The 23557-nt window shown below is 45.2% G+C and overlaps 1 protein-coding gene and 1 long non-coding RNA gene across 2 annotated transcripts in view; one reads left to right on the top strand and one right to left on the bottom strand.

The window, feature by feature from the left end:
* Positions 1-973: 973 nt before the first annotated feature.
* Positions 974-23557, bottom strand: part of LOC308067431 — a 30926-nt gene continuing 8342 nt past the window's right edge. The window contains exon 2 of the long non-coding RNA XR_013929596.1: positions 974-1631. This is a non-coding gene — a long non-coding RNA (uncharacterized lncRNA). The remainder of the gene's footprint in view (positions 1632-23557) is intronic.
* The window catches only part of CLMN (calmin), a 96882-nt gene continuing 79657 nt past the window's right edge, over positions 6333-23557 (top strand). The window contains exon 1 of the mRNA XM_080396257.1: positions 6333-23180. Coding sequence (XP_080252383.1) covers positions 23099-23180 — 82 coding nt within the window. The 5' untranslated portion in view covers positions 6333-23098. The remainder of the gene's footprint in view (positions 23181-23557) is intronic.

Below are 23557 nucleotides of genomic sequence, written 5' to 3'. Positions count from 1 at the left end.
GCATAGGCAAAAGTCCACAGGAAGCCATGTCAGCTGCAGTAAACTCTGACGGTGCCTAGGAGACAAAGCTGTAAAAGGTGACAAAACAGCAGCCTCGGAGGGGATAAATCTCTGCATTGGAGAGAGATTTACATTAAATGCAAACCCCCACATTGCACAGACCCGTGGGTTTTGTTTCATTTATCTTGGTCAGCAAAACTTTTCAGTAGGTACAAAAAGATGCTACAGACTTTTTCCTGTGAGTGCACAGGAAAAGTTGGTTTCAGAGACATCTGCTAGCTCAAAGGGTTAAATCTGTACCCACTTATTGTGAATTTTCAGGTACCATAAAAGCAGCCAGAAAAATGGGCAGTTATCATCAAAGTAATTGTCATGTTAAGCACTGTTAATGAAAACAACATAAAATAAAGGTTTGTAGGAATAAGCAAGATTTTTTATTAAGGCAAATGAGTAAATTGAGAAAGAAGGTGATTTTCATTTCCCGGCTTCAGTTGCACGCTGCAGGTCATGGCCATAAAAGAGTGGCTCCCTGTCGCAAGGCAAGGACCTGCATTCTCCGGCTGCGCTGCTGCCTGGACCCCTGCTCCGCTAACAGAAAGCATGTATGGACAGGACAGGGCTAGGCTGGCATCTCAGCAGCACATCCTCTTGGCTGGTGGCAATTCAGCATGCCTTGCTGAAGACAGATGTTTCAGTGCAAGTAGGTCTGACACGACATTTCTCATCACTGGTTTTACCATCAGTGAGCAAGGGAGACATATGACAGTTCTGCCTGGGTTTGGGCAAAGATGCCCTCAGGACAACCCAAGGTGCAGACGTCACCTGATTTTCTCCAGATAAATGCCAGCCTTAGAGGAGCTGTGGCACACACCTCTGCTATGAATAACAGCTCTGCACTTGCAGTTTCTGAATCTCTTAAAAAATTCATTCAACATGCCCAGAGGTTTTGCATTTATGGTTTTTTTTTTAATATATATATATATACATATACTTCTCCTGGAACAACTGCAGAGTTAATTTGCTTGGGGATGTGCTGCACGTTGGCAGTAACATTTTTTTGTTGTTGTTTACAAGCCTCTGAACTAGGAAACCTAACGCTGACAGTACTGAGTTAGACCCATGAATCCACTTCTCAAGATTTACTTTACATCGCTGGCAAAGAAGTAAGTGTTTTTTCAACAACTTTCCTTCCACCTGTTTGTCAGCTCTGTTCCTTGCACCGATCCGTCTAAACTGTGTACACTGCTGAAACTATCCTTCCTGGGCTGAAACAGTCCTAGGGTTTGCTGGGCACATGGTTTAATGGTAGAGGATGGTATTTATAAGATCTCTGAATGACTCTTCAGCCAAGCAGGTAATGGGCAATTCCTCATAGCCTAGATCTTTCCAGCTCCCATGGATACCCTTGGGGTAGATTTTGCCCTTCTTAGGTTATTTACAGTGTCGCTCCCTGCCAAGGACACTTCAAGTTATAGTCACTTCCTCCAGTGGTCATGTCACCTGATGTGTATTTATTCATCACTACCTGAGTAGTTTCCATCCGCTGCTATGCTGTGAAGTGCTCTGAGGACATGGCAGTGTCTGCAGTTCACAAAGCCATACGTGCAGGGGTGCTCTCATCACGTGCAGGTCTGGAAGGAAGAAAACACGAAAAGACCAGTTACAACAAAAAGGTTAAGCTGTTATGTCTGTGGTCCAAAAGAGTGGTGAGCTGAGCTCATTTCACCAAGTCTCTTGCTAATCTGGTGCTCTCAAGGGTGTGAAATATTATCAGCTGTTAGAGTTATTAACCAGTGTTAACCAGGTAGTGCATGCACTGAGCTGTGTTTAAGGTTAACTGTGCCATTAAGGGCTTACAAACTCAATTAAAGATTTTAGTGCTCAACAGTTAATGGTTAATTTCTGCAGATGTCCTGTTTCCAATTACTATTCATATATAATGCAAGCAGCATGGCATCACACTTCAGCTCAGACACGCGGATTTTTTTTTTAATATATTTTATACCAGCAGAAGGTTTCACTTAATTGCATAATACCCGATATTTAGTATTTCTGGAGTGTCTTTGAAATCCCTGTTAAATTCCAAGTATTTTCACCTTTCTTTTTCTATTATTATCACCAGTCCCTGCCTCACTTTTGCTCATCTGACCCCGTGAGGGTATGGAGGTGTTCTTTGCATTGTGCCATGACCCCGCTGCCCGGCGGGGAGAAAGGCACGCTGAGAAATGGCCCTCCTGGACTGGGCAGCCACAGGGAGAGACCCAGAGATTTTCTTTTTTCTCTTTCATTGGAAATGACTCGGGAAGCTCACAATCCCCAAAGTATATTGAGGAGCTCAAATGGAGATTTAAAAGCCTACATCTGAGCCCGCTGAGTTTGGAAATTTTTAAGTAACAAAAACCTTCTTGTGAGACCAACTCTGATAAGGGAGCGTTTGACTAAATCTGCAGATGAAGTTAACTGGAAAGTTCTGAGTCCTGAAGTTACACCCAGGTGGAAGGAAACCTGCTACTGTCAGTAAAAAGAAAGAGTGTATAAATCAGCTCTCAACTAATGAGACAAATAAATTCATAACTGGAATCACCCATTAGGAAAAATCAATTCCTTTCTATACACGCAATTGTGATATTCCTCCTGAGAAATACTCTCAGTTCAACGAAGAACATGAACATATACCTAACTCTGCACATGGGAGTAAATCTATGCTTATCATTAAATTTAAGTTAAGAATATAATTAAATTGAAATTAAATATGAAATGCCTTGGGAATTAGTCATGAACTTGAAATTCAGTCATTTAAAAGCGATGTTGAACTGGGGCCTCTGGGACGAAAGGACCCAGGGAGATGCACACCACGCTACGCTTACAAAACCCTGTGAGATGGTTTTACAAGCACTTTCAGCCATCTGATGATTGCACTGTTATTAAAACGGCATGTCCTGCCTCTTTCCCCTGCCATGCTTCTCCAGTACAGCAACCAGCCACGTGGTTTGGCCAACTGCATCAGCAAACTGATCTGGATAAAAAACAACCCTACAAAAAACCCAGTCATTTTCAGATGGGTGTGTTCTCTGATTCATCTAACTGTGTGGCCACATGACTGCAGGTGCTGGTCCGTAAGACAGAGGGGTAAGGGGATGGGGTGATCCCACCTCTTCTGGTGGCTGCTGCAGAGTTTTCAGCCGGTCAAGCTGACAAGGAAATTTCATGGCTATAAAGTTTGTGTCATTTTAGAAGTCTTTGAAGTCACTTTGGATCTGTTCCATTGCATGTGAAATTGTGGCTCTTTGAGTCATTCTTTCAGGTAGAGGAAGTTTTTGGAGGATATATAAGGAGGTATTGTTCTTGGAGAGTCACAGAGGTGCAGCATCAGTGCCTCCTATGGCTATAGTTAGTCTCTTCAGAAAAAGTGTGAGCCACTCAACAGTAGAGATCTACATTTTCCTAAAAGAAACAGCAACACAAGTCATTCACCTCAGTGGCGTTAAGTGTGCTCAGCCGTTGCAAACTGGGAAAGACCTGAACAAGAGATTAACAGAAGAGAGATACAACTTCAGCTATTAAATACAAAAGAGGCAAAGCTAAGTTCATATGTTGGCATATCTAAAAATTATCACGGATAGAGATAACAGATGGTTGCAGCTTAGAATTCATGTAGAAGTCTCTGAAGTTTTGGGGTGAAATCCACCCTTCTCAGGTGTGCAGAGGTTCTACAGCGTGGCTAGAGCTACTATGGGCAGAAGTGTCCACTCTGCTGGTTGTCCAGAAGCTGTGGAAGAAACTCCAGCAAGATGTAGGACCCATGCTAATGCTCAGTGCTTCTTGCCTCAAATGTTAGGGGCACTTTTTAACCTTCTCATCTCCCACAGAAATACAGGCTATTGGGCACCTCTAAATTTTCCCCATCAAGTCCCCAAAGGGGAGAGACCAGCTCACACAAGCTTGTACATGGAAAGCAGGTGAGAGAAAAGGAATGAAGCATGTATGACAGATATTCATCACATCCTTCAAGGCATCACTGAATGAGGTCCACAACAGGCAATGTGAGTATGAGCAGTGTTGAACAGATCAAAAAAAGTAGCATTTATCCATCAAAAGACAAAGTGTGGCTGGCTTTTTCCTTCATTTAAGCTAGTGAAAATGAAGAAACAGACAATCCTGCTTAAGGACCTGTTTCCACTTAGTGCTGAGCACCTCACCGAAGACATCTATTTTTATCAGGCATTTATTTTACAATATCAGTGGCACCTCTAACCAAGACCAGGCCACCAGAGCAGAGAATATCCTCAGCTCCCTACAAAGAGATGAAATCAACTGACAAGTTGAAAGGGTTTCTCAGACCTCATAGGACTTTTCTTTTCTTTTTTTTTTTTTTCTTTTCCTCTCAGTGGAAACTCAGAAAAGCATTCGAGTGGATGGTAAAGTGTCTCACAAATATCTTGTATAATTTGGCAACCACCATGTTCCACATCTAATTTCATTACAGCACATTGAATGTTTTGGAGGTTTTTTACAATGGTTTTTGCGCCTTTAACAACATGTTGATTATTGCGTTTTGAAATAACTCACTTCTTTAAGAATAACTTAAGTGAAAATTTCATTTAGAATTGCAACACCTGGAGAAAATCAACATCATGTGACTTGTAGGCACTTCTAAACAGGAAATACTCCATTTATTTTTTTAGCTGTGTTTGTGTAATAAAGTCTAGCATCCAAGTGTGAGCAACACATTTTCTTGTTTTATTAAACAGCATGAAAGGATTTATTACTTCTCCACTGAATGCACTTCTGGCACCAAATGGAGCTGGACAATAATTGTCAGGCACTGAGTTTAACATTATGAGAAAACACCTTTGGTGGAGTTCAGAGTTTATTGTATAATGAAAAATACACCTAGATGGTGAGGCTTCCTTTGAGAATTTGCTTGGTGAGTGTAATCTCAGGTACTGCTGCTTAATAAATTGGATTCTTTGAAATAGAAATTAAAGTACTGAAACAGTATCTAAGAAGGTTATTTTTCTTTTCCTCCTTCAGTTATGTGAAGTTCCTTGAGAAGGAAAATAAAAATAGAGGGAATGGAGAACACTTCTTTTACCACTCAACAGGTTAAGGCTGTGAGATGTTCTCAAGAGCCGTGTACCATGCTTGGGATTTTTCTCCCTCTCTCCTCTGATCTTTCTCAGCTGCTCTGGCTGCTCCTGTTCCTGTGGTCCCAGCCCTGGCCAGAGCCAGGAGTGAAGGACTGTCCTCTCTCTCTCTGTTTTATTCATTGTAATGCAAAAGAAAGATGCCCCAGGCAGGGCAGCAGCCTTGAAGATGGGCTGGAGAGAAGACATCACCAGATGTTTTGCAGGTGTACAGTGTTCTTTTATGCTCAGGAGTCCCTCAGAAATAGAGGCTGATGAGAAAAGGGAGAGATGTGGTTAAAATCGAAGTTCTGCTCTTTGGAGGATGAGCAAAGGGGACCAACCTACTGATCTGCAGTGATCCACTCATGAGTTCCCTGCACCTCGTACAGGCAAAGGCACCAGTGCAAAGTGCCTGGAAATCACAAGCAGCAGAGCTTTACGCTCACTTGACACTGTCACAAAATGAGTGCTCAAGGCCAAAATAAGAAAAAAGGCCCAGTGTATCTCTGTGGTCCTGGGCTGACAGACTCTCCCTGGGGTCTCAGGGGAGCATAGCAGCACTCAATATACGATTCCTTTTCCATCAAGACTGGCCATGCATGCATTACGAGGTTTCAGGTTAACTATAGGCATGGGAAAATGCTTTACACAAGCCTCAAATTAGGGGTTCTGACTAATGACAAAGCTCTCCCGTTAACTGCCTTTCTCAGTGCAGGACAGCAGGCTCTGGGCTCCACGGGGCTCCGGGCTCCACAGCGTGTCTGGCCCCGGCTGTGCTGGTGGGGAAGGTAGGGAGATGGGGCGGGCAGCGTGGGTGGGCCCGGTCCCCCTCATGCAGGGAAACACGGGAAAGCTTCTTTCTGCGAATTGCCACTGTCTTTGCCTTTAACACACACGCACATACACAAATAAACAGCCCTTTAGTGATCTGTGAGTGAGTCAGCTGGGTTACAACCAGAAAACCTCACTTTCTTGTGCCTCGTGTATCCCTGCGGTGGGGTTTCTAACACCCCCACCCCCCCGCCCCCCGAGATCTCCAAGTCCGCAGCGCGCAGCCGGGGCCGGCCGAGATGCGGGCAGGCGCCAGGAGAGGGCAGCGGTGCCCAGCGCTGCGCGGCTGCCCGCGGGTCCCCCGGCCCGCAGCTGCAGCCCGGCCTGCCCCGCAGTGGGGTGGGGGGTGGGGGTGGGGGTGGGGTGGGGGTGGGGTTGGGGGCGTTTTCTGCATCGACCACCGCGACTACGAATTTCCTTCTTGCCTGAGGTTCTTTGTTTCATTTGGCGGTCAGAAGGTGCGTTAATCATCGTACGTATAGAAACTCATCTTGCAGTCACCCAACTGTGGTACAAGCAATTTCTCACTTATATTATATATATATATATATACACATACAAAAAAAATATAAAAATCAAGGAACTGCAGGTTTTAAGGGACCTTTACAGTGAGACAGTCTGATCTCGGCTCTGAAATGGGCCTTGCGTTGTGATGCCTGCAAATAGCAAACAGCACGGGTCCCTGCAGAGACCTCCTCTCCTGTGTGTTTGCAATGGCAAACACAGTGGGTGTGTGGTGGGAAAGAGGGGTTCTTCTCTGATGGCCTCTCCTCCGGTCCCTGCAGGCTCCCACTGACTTGGCCTGACCCTTCCTGCCCCGGGGATGCATATGCATGCACAGAGCAGGGAAAGGAGCAGCAGAGGAGGGAAGGAGAAAAGTGGCCCTCAGCTAGCATGGAGACCACCCTCCCAGAAAAGCTATCAGGCTGCCAGCCACAGGGTTATGTGACAGACATAAAACAGATATCTACGGATCAGGGCTGTTGCCAAAGCACTGGTTTTCCCCATCCTGCAATGTCAGAAAAGAGAGCCTTGCCTGAAAAGCCAAGGTGCTGAAACCAAATCAGTCACTCCACAGAACCAGGCAGCATAAAAGCTGCTCCTACAGCAAATCCCAAAGTTCTCCACCATCCAGTTTAATCTTGTTATCAGATCTGTGCAGAGGTAACACTAATACCCAGAATGCATTAGTTAGCATTGATCAAATAAACTCAGAACCAACATTAAATGTAATGTGCCGGCTTTTATGCCAATCTCTGCTTAAGAAACCAGGAAGACGTCCAACATGGGACAGACTAATTCACGTCTGCTTCACAAGAGGTTCTTGCATCTTTTGATTCTCCCAGTACTAGTCATGGTTCCAGGAGAGGACATCGGACAAGACGCCCCTCCTGGCTGACCCCATCTGACCAACCCTGTGCTCCCATTTTCAATAGTGAAGAAAAGCTGCCATGTTTGTTTTCTTGCACTGGCAAACTTGTAACAACAGATGACGAGAAGGCTGTGGTACTCAACAACTTTTTTGCCTCAGTCTTCACTGGAAATTTCTCATCCCACGCTTCTTGAGTGGATGGACCATAAGATGGGGACTATAAGAGAAGATCAGGTTCATTCTCACCTGAGGAACCTGAACGTACATAAGGCTATGGGACATGACAAGATGCATCCCAGAGTCCTGAGGGAATTGGCTGATGTTGGTCATGCCACTCTCCATGGTACTTGGAAACTCATGGCAGTCAGGTGAAGTTCCTGGTGACTGGAAAGAGGGAAACATTGCACCCATTTTTAAAAAGGATAGAAAGGGGAACTACTGACCTGTCAACCTCACTTCTGTGCCTGGGAAGATCATGGAACAGATCATCCCAGAAGCTATGCTAAGGCACATGGAGGACAGGAAGGTGACTTGAGACAACCCCTTCACCAAGGACAAGTCTTGCCTGACTGACCTAATGGCCTTCTATGATGGGGTGACTACATCAGTGGACAAAAGAAGAGCTATAGATGTCATCTATCTGGACTGCTGTAAGGCTTTTGACACAGTCCCTCACAACATCCTTCTCTAAGTTGGAGAGAGATGGATTTGATGGGTGGACTGTTCAGTGGACAAGGAATTGGTTGGATGGTTGCATCCAGAGGGTAGCTGTCAACAGCTCAATGTCCATATGCAGATCAGTGACAAGCGGAACCCCTCAGAGGTCCATACTGGGACCCATCCTGTTTAATATCTTCATCACTGACACAGTCAGCAGGATTGAGTGCACCCTCAGCAAGTTTGAAGACAACACTAAGCTGAGTGGTGTGGCTGACATTACTGAGGGATGGGATGACATCCAGAGGGCTCTAGACAAATTCAAGAAGTGAGTCTGTGTGAACCTCGTGAGGTTCAACAAGGCCAGGTGCAGGGTCCTGCACCTGTGTCAGAGCAACCCCGTATCAATACAGGCTGGAGGATGAAGGGATTCAGAGTAGCCCTCCAGAGAAGGACTAGGGGGTACTAACAGATGAAAAGCTGGACAAGAGTCAGCAGTGTCCACTCACAGCCCAGAAGGCCAACCAAATCCTGGGCTGCATCAAAAGAAGTGTGGCCAACAGGTCGAGGGAAGTGATTCTGCCCCTCCACGCTGTCTGGTGAGACCCCACCAGTACTGCATCCAGCTCTGGAGTCCTCAGCACAGGAAAGACATGAACTTTTTGGATCGAGTTCAGAGGAGGGCCACTAAGATGTTCAGAGGGCTGAAGCACCTCTCCTATGAAGACAGGCTGGGAGAGTTGGCATTGTTCAGCCTGGAGAAGGCTCTGGAGAAACCTTACTGCAGCCTTTCAATACTTAAAGGGGGCTTATAAGAAAGATGCGGACAAACATTTTAGCAGGGCCTGTTGCAATAGGATGAGGGGTAATGGTTTTAAACTAAAAGAGGTTAGATTTAGAATATGTATAAGGAAGAAATTTTTTACAGAGAGGGTGATGAAACTCTTCAACAGGTTACTCAGTGATATGGTAGTTGTCCCATCCCTGGAAATGTTCAAGGTCAGGTTGGATGGAGCTCTGAGCAACCTGATCTAGTTGATGTCCCTTCTCATTGCAGGGAGGTTGGACTAGGTGACCTTTAAAGGTCCCTTCCATCCCAAAACATTCTATGATTCTAAGTAGTGTTTATTGGTTACTTTCAGTTGCTTCTTGTGAGTTTAAATGATCGTTTTCATTTGGGCATATTGTGGACCTCATTGTCAATGCATAAGAACCACAGATGAAGCAAACTGGAAACAAAGGAAAATCCTGTCTATTAGTCTATGCTGCTTGCTGAAGCATTTCACTGAAGGAAATACAGAAAATCACAGCTGGTAAATATAGCTAAAATTGTTAAATCTCCAAAATTATTTATGCTTTTACACACTAATGCCTTGATGCAGAAAACCGTTGTACATATAACTAATGTTACTACCATGACAGTGCCATCATGGCACATTTTCTGTAGGTATTTGCATCTTTGTAGAACCAGAAGCCATGAAAATATATTTCAGTTCTACCTCAGTTATGCAAGTTACAGGAAATTATGTCCTTATGAACACGTGGGTAAGTGACCTTTTGAGGAAAATTATTATAATTAATAGATATTATAGGATCAAGACCTGGTTATAACTAACAAGGTCATTGCTAAAATGGGGATATTTTCCAACCAGTTTTAAAACTTGTCTGGCAAAAAATAGGTCAGGTCACCCTAAATGGCGTTTGCAGTATGGTTCCAGGCAATTCTGAAATCAGTTTGGAGGAACTGATTTAAAACTTACATGACCTGTATCATATAAATTACAACCTCAGGGAACTCAGACAGTATTTATATGATTCTGCTCCAAGCATGAAACATTGGTTTCAAAATGCTGAATGATACCTGAACCTAAGAAATCAAATGTGAGAGAGAAGTGGTCACAAAATGTCCTGAAAACAGTCTTTCTCTTATAATATAGGTATGTATGGGAGATGAATGACAAGTTTTTGATGCAGTTCTTTGGGCCATCCTCAGTACCTTCATAACCCTGACTCCTTGCGGATCGTAGATGTCTCCTTGCAATCAGACCCTAGAGTCACTGATCCACGGCATCAAGCCTTCATTTGGCTGGGAAATGACTCCTTCTGAGTATTCCAGTTGCACACGCAAAGGTACACACTGTATGAAGACCTGTTCTTATGGAAAAACGCAGCTGTGATTCCAGCCATTGCTTATATTTATACTTGGTCCGTTTTTTGATAAGAGGTTTATCCTGTGTGATACTGATGGTAATTCTTGGGTGACTAGACAGCTCCATGCCTGGAGACTGTTCCAACAAACAGAAAAACCTAGCCTGATAACTCATATTGGTGAAACTGAAGTCTGGTAAGAGTAAAAATCATTACAAGTATTTTTAAAAATGCATCTGCTTCCAAGTTGCTACACAAAAATCCAGAGCTGGCACTCATCACATTTAACAGACGGGACATTGTTCCTGTCTGACAACTCAGCAAAGCAGCCAAGCATATCCTTAGATATGAACAATGTCAGGGATGGAGGGAGGGAGGAAAACATGATCCAATGTAGCCTTTCTTCCTAGGGGGGCCTAGACCCTGGAAGTGTCTTGGGATGAGGAAGCAGTCATTAGAAATTAGGTAATTACTTCAGGGTTAGCCTTAGCCAGAAAATGTTACCTCTCAAGAGGAGAGGGACTTGGGAAGACCTAACTGGCACTGGCAAAAAGTATGACAATCTAAAACGAAGCCAACAGGTATATAGCCAGCCTCCTAGCCAAGTCGTCTCCAGCGTGATCCCCATGAAATGCGTGCACATAGCAATAATTCCATCATCCCACTGTCTGGGACCTGTGCAGTTAGAGGTTAATTCCCTCTCAGCCTTTATGGCACAAAATAAAAGCTCTTATTATTTTTGTTTTGTTTTTTTAAAACTTGTGTGGAGAAAGAGGCAGGCTTTAAATATTTGTGTAGGCTGCTTGGCAACAGATTGCACGTGATCTTTATAAAAACAATGAGTTCTCATAGAATTTACATTGTGTTTGAACTGGGTGCTAATGGCTCCTGACCAGCTCAATGGCTGGTTTGTGGGAAGGAACAGCAAAAGACCTGTTACATTGTGCATTGTGTGCTGCTACTCCAGCTCTCTGAGAAAGACTAAGCTGTCAGAAGCTGAGGACCAGGGTGGGAATAAAGCTGTGGCTTTTATGGTACATAAAATACATGAGGTGAGACCTGACGCTGGTTGCGGTTGTGCACTTAAGGCCACTTCTGTGGGGTGTCATCCACACACATGGCATGGTGCTCCCCAACACAACTGATGCCTGCAGGCCTCTCTCCTTTGGTCTCAGGAAATTAGCCGTGACCCCAATATTTTTCCTTCAGAAAAGATGTCTACTTGTCTGCAGTAAAGGCACTATTAAACAGATTGCAATCCTTTCCTGTCAGCTGAGAATTGATTTAAAACTGATGTATTGTCTGTTCAGCCATGCAGGAAAGGCAGAGCATACCTGTGCTTGCAGCTGGTCAAAGATCATTGAAATCAGCTCAGAAATCAGGAGATTTCTCAAAACAATAAGCACTGCTTACTTTTTTCTTTTTCTTCTTTTATATTTTTATTTGTTCTCCCTCTGTTTTGGCCCTTTTACCTTTAGGATACAACTGAAGCCTGTTTTCTTATGTTTCTCCCACTATTGCTGAAGCCAAAAACATACTTAATCCCCTGCAAAAGTTCTCTTCCTTGCAAGAAAATGGACTTTTAAGCAAATACCATTTGCAACAGAACTGAGAAGAAAACGGTGGTGATTTCTGGTGCTGGGTTTGCAACCCATTCCATAATCTGGGCAGGTGACACCATTTCCCTGCACAGATGGCCTTAGGTTAAGATCTTTTGAACCGTTCCTGGTGAGGGTGGAGGGGTTAAGCACATGCAGTGCCAACTGGGCTGCTCTAAAAGAGGATATAAAAAAAAGAGTTCAGCACAGCTGTATCTGATACCCTACCTTAAAATGTGCATGAATAAAACTTCTGATCACTCTTGCTTCACTTTAACCAGTCAAAATACAGCCATTGCTTTCTGTTTACACAAGTAATAGTAAAACCACACAGCTTTCCTGAAAATTCCTCCATGTGAAGACACGTGAGTGTAGCAGCTCACAAGAGCTGGGAGAAGTAGGTCTTGGTAAGCAAACAGCATCCAATCCTGTAAATAAGATCATATGAATTCAGAGAAGTTAAGAGACTTACATATGGCCATGTACATCCTAAGCCAGAGTCAAAGCCAAATTAATGTCCAGATTTTCCAAATTCAGGTGCTCTGAATACAGTGAATGATGATGATAACTTCCCATAGGTGTGTAGCTATTTGTATTTTAACTCTCAGAACATGCCTAAACGGTGAAAAAGAGCTCTCAAAAAGTGTCATGTGGTAGCAGAGCATCCCCTGACTATCAGAGCGTCTCTCTGCAAATGTCATGTGAATGTTAGGAGCCTTTGTGAAGTTGTATGAGAGGAGCATGAGGCAGTGGCTCCTGCACAGATGTATGTGACTGGTAGAGATGGTGCTGAATGAACACAGACCTGTTCACATGTTCGTGTTCCAACAACACTCTTCTGTTTACTCCCATATTCTGTAATTTCATATATATGTGTATGTATATGTACATACATAGATATTTTTATACACATCCTTGGCAGAGGGGCCATACAGGCTGCACACACACACAGGTATGAACTGTGCTGTAACAAGTATCTAGCAGCATGCGTTTTCAAACATTATGGTAATGATTTTGCCTATAAACGCAGGACAACCTCGCTAGAAATGAACTGTGTGTTTTAGTGACTCTTACTGAATTGACAACAGAGGATTAAATTATGACTAGCAAACCATTCACCTTTGTCAATGGATCTAATCACAATCTGTTTGATAGTGACCAAAGAAAAAAAAAACCAACATCTAACGACAGCTTTGTAGCTTTCTGAATGAGTGAATTAGTTCCCACTGGCTGAGCACTAACTGCAAACTGTTATCACTTTGCAGTTGCTGTTACTACTTTTGATTTACTCAAAGGCTTCATTTTCCAAGGCAGAAATCTGTAAAGAATGGAATTAAAACTCTTTGACTTAGTCTGTGTAAGAGCTGGAAAAATAAAAGGAAAAACTTTTAAGAGAAACCTTACAAAACTAAAGGTAAAGGACCATTAAACAGATCCTCTGATATGGCTTTTGTATTACTAGTCACACAATTAACCCACTTCTGAATAAACTCTACTGTGTTTGAGTACGGCACATCTTCTAGCAAGGCATGTTCTCTCTCTCTGAAGATTGTAAGAGTTGGCAAATCATCATTTCTCTGGATGACTGATTCACTATTAAAATGTCCTCATTTGGATTCCTCTTGGCTTCAGCTTTTAGCCATTGGTTTTTGTCTTTCTTGTCCCCAGTGCATTTAAAAAACCCTAATGCCTGGTGTTTTCTTTTTAAGAAGAAAATTAACCATATGCATGAAATGCCCTGAACACTTTGCCTCCTCATTAAATACTTCAATGATATTTTACCAATCATCATAAGAAAGAGCTTCTGGACAGATACATACTTTTTTAATCATTTGTGCAACAAAATGCAGTAAGATGTGTAAAAGCAAGTAAAAATCACTGAATACAACAGACAGAACACTTCAGCATGATGACATGTGGTCACACTTTCACCTCATCCTGGAATCTTAAAAAGCTCCCATAAAAGTTTCTTTGAATCAAATGGGATAAGCCATTGGCTTGTATAAAAATGCATGAGTTATAATGAAGAAAATCCTTGATTTTTCAAGCTGTGGGCAACTGGGCAGCCTTACCAGATCTTACTAAAGCTAGGCAATTTGGCAGATTTGTGCATCAGCAGTTCTACAATCTTGGAAACAGTTATTGCCCTTGGGACTTCCATTCAAACTCATCACTCACTACTGTGCTGGTTTTGGCAGGTGGGAGACTGCACCAAATGTCTTGTCTTTTTTTTTACTAGTTCTTCTAAGGGGAGAATTACAGATTGTTTTCCATCCCCAAACTTTTTTTCAAATTACTCCAGTTGAATCTTGTACTATGATATCATCTGCTCATTCAAGTCAAGGGAATTACACATAAATGGATGTATTCCCGAGCCTTTCTCCAAAGCAAAGTACAAATATTTCTGTCAAAGCTGACTTAAGAACACTTATTTGCCAAGTGATGATGCCTCATACTCTTGTCTTTGTCCTTAATTGCTCTTCGTTTTTGCAAAGAAGTTATTAAACCAGAAAAAATCAATGCATAAATATGTACAAATCCACCAATTTCTTAGCCCCTCAACACTCACCTCTGTGATGCAGCCATAACTGGGTGCTGCAGGGAGAGGCTGGACATGGGAAGAGGCAACTTTAATGAAATCCCCATGCTGAACCATTGGGAAGTTATCACTTCAGCCTGCATTCTCTGCTCATGCACACACAAATACCTACAAACTGAATGCAGGAAGCTCTTTTTGGTACCCCACACAGAGACCACAGTTTGCTCTGTCTCCAGATTTTTCTGTTTAAAGGAAGTGTTTGAAACCTAGAGACTGAGTCTCAGCTATATTCATCCCTTTTTACCAAATGCACAGTGATAGGAAGTAGGCAGCCACCTCTCACTAGGAACACATCTTTACTGGGGTGCTGCTCTCCAGCCCAACAGCAAGGGCCCTGCTGACCCCAGCAAAGCAGGGACATCGAAATTTGTTTAAGCAATGGCTCCACTGTGTGTTCGCTAACATTACTTTTGAAGTGATTAGTCTTGAATGACATATTGGTTAGAGGTTGATAAATCCTGATAGATGCTTGCAGTTAACTGTGGTCGGGTGAAGTACCACCAACCAGGACTTCTAAGTTGCCATCTGCAGCAACCGCAAGGACATGCCTGGCATTGGTAGCACTCCTCAAGGTCAGGCTTTGAAACATGGTAAAGAGAAACTTTTAAAATCATCAACCTCCGTCTGCTAAGGAATGACTGCTGGGTTTTAATTCTCCCTATTTTCAGAGGCTTCTGGCAGAACTGTGACATTAAATATTCAGTGAAATACAAGTAAGGTTTGAAAATGCCTGCTCGGGAAAAACTTGGAACCATCAGTGCATCTCATACTGCAAAAGCCTCCACCTGGCAGGTTACATATCAGAGTCACCTACTTTTTACCTCAAGAAATGATCCACTTATTCAACAGCTATGGGGTACTGCCCCTCCATTTGAAACATTTATATATTTCTGTTACTTGCAAAGCTAATGTTGTCTGGGAAGGCCAGGGAAGGAACCTCTTCTTACATCTCTTTCACAGCCAAGCTGGCTTGAGATTGGATGTAAAATTGAAACCACTTCTTCAAATAGAAACAAACAGATAGGGGAAAGGTTGAATTACTTCTGAGGGGAGCTGCATTGACAGGCAGTTTAGCTGAACGTTGCATTTGGAGAATATTTGACATCTCCAGTGCTGTGAAAGAGGTCAGTCAGTTCAAAAGAAGCCTGCTTGCTTGCTTGCTTCTAAGAAACTAATTCATTTTGTTATTATGATGAAGTATGCATGATAAATGACACATATTTCATCCTTCCACAAACATTTTACTGAAAAAAAATGCAGGTTGCTTTCTATAATATAAAATAATATTTCAGGGCTTGTAAATTTAATTTCAGGCAGGTTAAACCAGGAAATTACAGCAAATTGCAATATACAAGAGATTTGAGATCTGCAGATGGAAAGCTGTGTATAAAAGCCAGCAATGTTATCATTATTTTTATAGCATCTGCAACTTCAGTGCTTAAAGACTGTAATAACTGCCTGCTGCCTGCTGCCCAGCTTCCAATCCTAGTATTCATGGGGTAAAAAACAGACCATGCAATCTCCATTTTCTACTTGAAGCATTCACTTCTGGATGGTGTTGGAGACACCTGATTTGTAATTTACACTGTGTTAAATATTTGTAGTTATGTCCAGAATTAGTCTTTGCTAGTGAATATTATTGCACAGGTCTTGACTCGTATCTATTGTGTATACAGTGAAAGCACCCCAAGTTTCTCTAATCAAGACAGTTCAGGCAGAAGAAGGTAACCTGGCTAGCTAGGGTCACCTGAATCTGAACATTGTGCAGCAGGGTGAGTGGGCCTGCTGTAAGTAGTGTTCAGCTGTGGCTGGATTGCTTCTTCCTGCACAACTTCACCAGCTTATGTAGCTCTACAGGATTTTACCTTTGGGCATCATCTACAGAAATAACCACCATAGCAATTCACTGCTCTGTGGTCCCTTTCTCCTTCCATGAATAAGCCCCTACATGACATAGGTTCCTCTGTTTCCTGAGTCATGTTTAAGCTGTTGCTTGCACCAGGCTGGCATCTCTACCTTTGCATGGAGATGAGATAGGATGAAACAATGAAATTTATATTATGGGAGTGGGTTGTGAAGAGCTGGGAACTCCTAGGAGACACTCAGGTGGTCTCAAGATGAAAGACTTACTTCATGGGTCTTTTTCCTGGCCTTTAGGGTGCTACACAACATCTACAGCTGGAAAAAAAGATCCCCGTACTGCCACACATTGAAACTTTTGTTCAGTATCTACTGAGGCAACAAATCTTCATAGCATGCTGGAGTATACAGAAGGGAATCTGAAGGTCCTGAATTCAGTTGGTCACAGACGACTGAGAGCAAGCCAGGCTCAAAGGGGCAGAATTACACAATACTGTCACATGGATGAGACCAACTGCATCCTGCATCCATCAGAAACAGGAAAAATAGGAAGGGGAAAAAAGGGAAAAAGAGCAAACAAGTTTCCAAAAACTAGATAGAGTTTTTACTGTGTCAATTCCTTGCTGAATCAAGGAAGAGTTTTGCCCTAGTAAAGGGGAGATTTTGAACAAAAGGCCCATGGCAACAGAAACAAATCAGCTCCACAAGTACATAATATTCAAATGAGTTTTACATAACTACTCTCCTTTTCTTCCAACCTTCAGACTGCACGAAAGAGCAGCAGAAAACCAAACTGAATGTAAAAAAAAGCAGCCTGCAGGCCAGGGAAGGACATTTCCCATTGCCTCTGTCAATTAAAGCATGCATGTTCTCAATAAATCACAATAAAATAACCCATGCTCACCAAAGCTAATGAAAAAATAACAGAGGAAGGACTGGGAGTGACCTACACAACCCTGCTCCCACCACACCAGCCACCCCAGTGAAGAATCAGAAGGACCTCACCTGCACAGCTTCTGCACACGGAAGCTGTCCCTGATGTGACACCATTACCCCAAAAGACCGAGTCTTGAAAATACCACTGCTCACGGGAAAGTCCATTTTGCTACTAAGTTGGCACAAAATTCACCTTGATAGCAATGAAATAAAACAAATTTAGCTGAACTTGTCCAGGTTAGAAGCCACTGTAACTCCTGGCATTATTTGGAAACTGTGTGAGGAAACTTGTTTACAGCATATAGAGACCTTCTAGCAAGTGCCAAAGTCGGCTTACTGCCATTACATGGCACCAGTTGTGAATCAGCGTGGCTCATCAGTGTGGCCTACATGGTGGCCTTCTGGGAGTCAAGGAAGAAGGAGACAGAGTAGAGGGAAAGAAGGGAGGCTGGCCACCATCCAGAGTTTGTACATATGCTCAGTGGTACACTGAGGCAGGGCCAACAGTCACCACACCTCTTCTGCTGTTAGCATCTGAAAGGGACCAAGAGGAGCACTGGTTTAGTGGGGCACAGCACTCCTGTTTCTAAGCTGGTATTCATTTTATTAATTAAATAAATTTTATAAATGAAGTTATTGCTTATTATCAAACTTTGGTTGGATACTCTAACACACGTTAGAGTGTACTTTCCCTTGCCTTTAAAGAAAGTCATAAAGGACTTAGATTTCATAGCTTATTTAGTTTTTTGTGCACAACCTCGTTTCCTCCAGTTGCTTACTCCTCTGATTACAATATCTCTCATTTCTTTTACACCTTTTCCTGAGTGTCTCTTGTTTACCTGGTTGAATTAGAATGTCTTTTTTCTCCTGACTTTTCTGGTGTTTTGCTTTGAAAGTCTATTTTACATGGTACTCCTCCCATTGTTTACATGTGTGTGGGCAGAGGAGCCAGACTAAGGGTGGCTGCTGTTGGACAGGGTAATAGAAATGAAATCTTCATTTAGCTATTCCTCTGGCACAACTAATGAGTCTTTTCTCATGGTTGGCACTCCTTGTTGTTTCAGATACAGGCTAAACAAGGAAAATGAAGTGTTGATGAGACCCATGGTGGCACGATTATTGCTTTGAAATGGAGTCACCATTCAGGTCAGGTTATACTGTAGCTGTAAAATATGAGAGTTAAATAAGAATTTGGATTACTTTCCTGTGTTACAGACTTCAACTTTCCTCTATTTTCCTCATTCAGCTATAGGGTAAGAAAGCCTCCATTTTCAGTCCTCTTCCAGGAAGCCTTCAGAAAAACTAAACAGATTAAAAATTGAGTGAGACCTTCACCTTCTGTGTAGCCCCTTTAATGAGCCAGAAGAGCAAGCCAAGACTTGAGGGCTATGCCAGTAGTGTAGGGGAAGAATTCAAATGCCCACCACCTTTCCAGAAACCCTATTTGACGTGGACAGAGGAGCACCTTGCAGGCCTGCGGCATTCAATAAGAATGTTTTGGGAATGTGAGGAGAGGGAGGTCTAGCAGGGATCAATGTGGAGTTATTTTTGTAGCTCTTTGACCAGAGCAGCCAGGGATGCCTAAGGCATGCCTGGATAGGAAGTTACAATTCCCTGAGGTTTTAGTTGAATACGCACAATGTCCTCACGTGGACATACCTATTGCAAGAGAAACAACATCTTTTTCTCGTTAGCATTGGTCTGGAACTGGTTTAGGCAAAGCCAGAAAATAATCCATCCCTGGAATGACTGTTCATATGGGGAACTCTGTTTATATAAAGCCAAAGCAATTTAGCTACAATGGCATAAATATCTTCCTTAATTCCATAAATAGCTTCCTTTGTGTCAGACATCTTCCCATGCTGTTTTAGCAGGAGCCACAAGGCACCCTCCATCTTGACAGGCACAAAGCCTAGCTGTAGGATTTGATACTATCAGGCAATCTTAAAGTATAATTTTTCTTCTCAAACTGAGACATCATTTAACATCTCTATTCTGCATAGACTAAAAAGAAAAAAAATGAAGGTGATCTAGAAGAGCAGTAAGTTCCTCATGAACTTCCTACTAGAACACCAACTTCTCATATGTGACCAAAATCTTATTTTAAATAAACCTGATACTACAGTTCAGACTCTTGGCCAAGTGTTTACAGTGTTGCCCTAAGTAACAAGTGTGAGCCAAGAGACTTAATCAAACGTAATCTGCTTTTTCAGTTATAGAATTGTCCTTAAACGTCAAAAGGCAACTGAACTTCAATAATAAAATCTGAAATCATTTTTTGTTCTTTACTCCTCCTTGCTGTATACAATCAGTTACTTCTTAGAAGGCATATAGTATTTTCACAGATAATTTCCCACAAGTATTTGTGGATTTTATGACAAGTAACATAACGTTTGAAGTTCTGGATTTATGTGAGAATCTCAGATTTCATACTTTCTTCTTGAGATCATTCATAGACCACATGGTTGCAGGGAAGAATGTAAAAACTTAAAGAAACATGTTTATAAAGGATGCCCCTTTTGATCTCACAATTTTTTAGTGTCCTTACAATTTTAGAGCCTTAGATTTTCATATTGGAGCACTTATTTCTGCATATATTGTGATTTTATTCCATCTCGGAGGAGGTTTACCTATGAGGGCTTCTGCTAACGGTGGAGTTGGTTTGGGGAGGTGCCAAAGAACTGTCTGAAGGTCTCAGACGGACAAACGCAGGCGATGCCTGTCAGGCTGTGGGCGGGACTGCACCCCTGTGAAGTGAAGCTGGACCAGAGTTTTCATTCACAGTAGCTCGGGACCCAGCGTATTAATGCAAGACGAGGTCGATGCAGCTTATGTTGATGCGCTGGGCTAGAAACTGGAGTGCCCAGACCTGCCAGATGGGCCTGGCCCAGGCCAAGGTGGAGGTCCTGCCTGACTGACCGGCAGGAGAAGGGCAGGCAGCAGGGCTGGTGCTCTCACCTCCCGTCGGCACAGGAGGAGCGGGCAGTCCCAGCCTGCGCCGGCTCCTGGGCCCCACTGCCCACCGCCATTTTGTCTTCAGAAGATGGGGCTGCACAGAGCAGGTGCTTTCCCAGGTAAGAAAGGTTTAATGCCTTTCTCTTCTCCCTAAGCAGAAGTTTTAACTTCCCCATGCCCACAATGTTAATCATTTACAACATCTCAAACTCAACCTGATGCTGAGACCCAGACTGTGCAGGTCAAATGCAGCTACAGCCGCCAGGCCTGGAGGTGCCGGAGGTGCCGGGGCTGTACCTTCAGCCACCCCGAGAGCGGGGCTGGGCAGCTCTCAAGCAGGGCAGGGAGCAGGGCCACGGCAGTATTTAGCCCCAGAAAAGTGTGCAGAGAGCAATGAATCACAGCTGCAACACCACACGTCAGGTGGGGCTGGCAGCAAGGAGTTACTGGGTTGCTTCCTCTGACCTTTGGTCCTTCTGCTGCACCTCAGTGTCCACCTTCTGTGTCAGAAACAGCGTGGCCAGCAGGACCAGGGCAGTGATCGTCCCCCTGTGCTCGGCACTGGTGAGGCCGCACCTCAAATGCTGTGTTCAGTTTTGGGCCCCTCGCTACAACAAAGACGTTGAGATGCTGGGGTGTGAAGGGTCTAGAGCACGAGTCCTGTGAGGAGTGGCTGAGGGGACTGGGGTTGTCTAGTCTGGAGAAGAAGAGGCTCAAGGGAGACCGTATCGCTCTCTACAACTCCCTGAAAGGAGGTTGCATCGAGGTGAGTGTTGGTCTTTTCTCCCAAGAAGCGATAGGATGAGAGGAAATAGCCCTAAGTTGCACCAGGAGAGGTTTAGATTGGCTATTAGGAAAAAATTATTCACCAAAAGAGTTGTCAAGCATTGGAACAGGCTGTCCAGGGAAGTGGTTGAGTCACCATCCCTGGAGGTACTTAAAAGCGGTGTAGATGTGGCACTTAGGGACATGGCTTAGTGGTGGACTTGGCACTGTTAGATTTACAGTTGGACTCCATGATCTTAAAGGTCTTTTCCAACCTAAATGATGCTGTGATTCTATGATTCTGCTGCTGAAGCTTGCAGACTTGTTCACTTCCCCTGTGTCTCATATCATCTCCCTTTCTCCAGCGGGCATACCGACCATAGCAAGCATCCACTGGGAGGTCTTATGAGCAGGCCAGCACAGACTGGGACAGGCCATCCAGAGAGCTCATGAAACCCCAGCTCTTGGAGGGTGCCCACGCATGATGAGACAAAGCCTCAGCTCTCCCCCTCTGGTGCTGGCAGTAGTCCTGCTTTGAGCGGTGGCATGGACTAGGGACCTCCAGCCCTCTGCAGTCCCCTGCAGACAGTATTTCACTGATGACCATTCACCTGCTTTTCCCACAGCCACACCTGCTCAGTTTCCAGCTCCACCTCTAAATGCGGTACCGATGTATTTGGCCCACTCGGATAACTCCTGGAAAAAACAGGTCCTCCCAGTGCAAAATGAAGTTAAAGCTCAGCATTGCAATTTGTGCAAATCTGGCTGAGTTCAGATGCTTTTTCCTTTCCACAAGCTGTTTCTTCTGCTCCTTGCATTCAGGTTCATAAACTTCAGCATGGCATTCATCTATCCTTAAATTTGTGCAAAACTTTTGAGCCTTGATGCTTATAAACAGCTGAAGACCACCCCAGAGTCTTGGAGACAGGGTTTCAGGATAGTTGACTGTTTGCTATACAGTTGACGGATAGTTCACTGTGCGGAGTCCGTTGCCCACCTATTGGATGCTTTATGAAGGACTTTGCCTTCTCATCATCTCCATCTGTTTTTGAGTCACAACAGACGGATCAGCCAAGCGGGCTGTGGGGAGAGTGCTGCACTCCTGAGCTGGGTGAAACAACTGGCTGCGTGGAGTGAGCATTTACCTGGGATCACGTAACACTTCCACCTTGAAAGAGTCACAATCTCTACACCCCGATTTGTTTATATTTAACTTTGTAGATCTCAGCTTGTGTGTTTTGCTAGCCTAATGATGCTATACTAGTCCAACTGGATTGTGTCAGAATTTGCTGTTTACATTATACAGTCTTCACGGTTGGAAAAGAAACCAGGCACGGAAGTACAAATCATGGTATATTGCAAGGAAATGACTTGTATGTGAAGGAAACGCTCATGCTGTTCACAAAGTTTGCAGGGCACAGATTTTAGTGATGCTGACAACAATTACTGTGCGATTTTGATAAAAACGGTGTAAATTAAGATATTCAATGTGAAAATTCACCACAAAAGAACTCAAACAGCCTAAACGAGCTAGCAAGGGCAGGCTAAATGAGTGTGCAAAGGGCGTATTAGTGTTTTCAATTTCTAGTGGTGCTTATTTCATCTCTACAAGGAAACCCCCTCTGCCCTTCATACTTTCTTCTTCCCTTTCTACCCTGGATGCGTGACATCTCTTCCTGGGGACGACACCTCTCCCGTCCCCGGGCACAGCAAGAGAAAGAGGGCAGGAGCTCGGTATTGTTCGCAGTCCCCCTGCTGCCTCAGCAAGAAAAACGTATTTATTTGGAGCGTCAACAGGCCACTCCCGAGCGGGACGGGGCAGGGGCTCCGGCCGGGGGCAGCGCGCCGCCGGGCCGGGGGGCTCCGCAGGGCCGGGCCCGCACCCGCCTGCGCCCGAGGGGGCGGCCGGGGCAGGGGGTGCGCTGCCGCCCGCGCCGCTCTGCGGGGCGGCGATGCGGGAGCCTGGCCGCCGCTGGTGAGGGGAGGAAGGGGGCGGCCGGCGGGGGACTGCCCGCGGCGGCGGGTACGGCCGGACCCCCGCCTCACTGCGCGCCGGCGCTCCACCGCCCCCGGCCGGGCGGAGGGAGGGAGGGAGGCGGGCGGGAGTGGGGAGGGCCGCGGGGCGGGGCGCGGCGCGGAGAGGGGCCGCCCCCCCGCCCGCTCCGCGCCCGCCGTCGGTGCCGGTGAAGGCGGCGGTGGCGGTGCCGCCCGCTCCTGCCGACCTCGCTCGGCCCGGCCCTGCGTCCCCATGGCCGGGCAGGAGTGGGACTGGTTCCAGCGCGAGGAGCTCATCGGGCACATCAGCGACATCCGAGTGCAGAACCTCCAAGGTAAATCGACACCTCCGGAGAACCGCCTCCCCCCGCCCCCGCGCCGCCCCGCGCCCCTTCCTCGCCTTCTCCCCGTGCCGGTCCTTCCTCCCCCGCCTCTCCCCGTGCCCTGGCGCGGCGCTGCTGCGGGCTCCGTGCCCGCCCCCCCGGGCCGCCCTGTGCGGGCTCCCCCGGCTTCCCGAAGCGCGGGCGGTGCGGGTGCGGGGACGGAGGAGGAGGATGGCGGGGCCAAAGTTTCGCCCGAGCGGGGCGCCGGGCCCGCCCAGCCGGCGGAGAGCCCCGGTGCAGGGGCGAGCGGCGCCGGGCCCCGCGGGAGGGACGGGGCGCGGGGGCTCTGGGGGGGCGGCGCAGCCGGTGTGCCCGCCGCGGGGGGACGG

This window comes from Falco punctatus (genome assembly GCF_963210335.1).
Source record: "Falco punctatus genome assembly, chromosome: 7".
Taxonomy (NCBI): Eukaryota; Metazoa; Chordata; class Aves; order Falconiformes; family Falconidae; genus Falco; species Falco punctatus.
The sequence above is the reverse complement of the archived record's forward strand: the minus strand, read 5'-3'. Positions and strand labels throughout refer to the sequence as shown.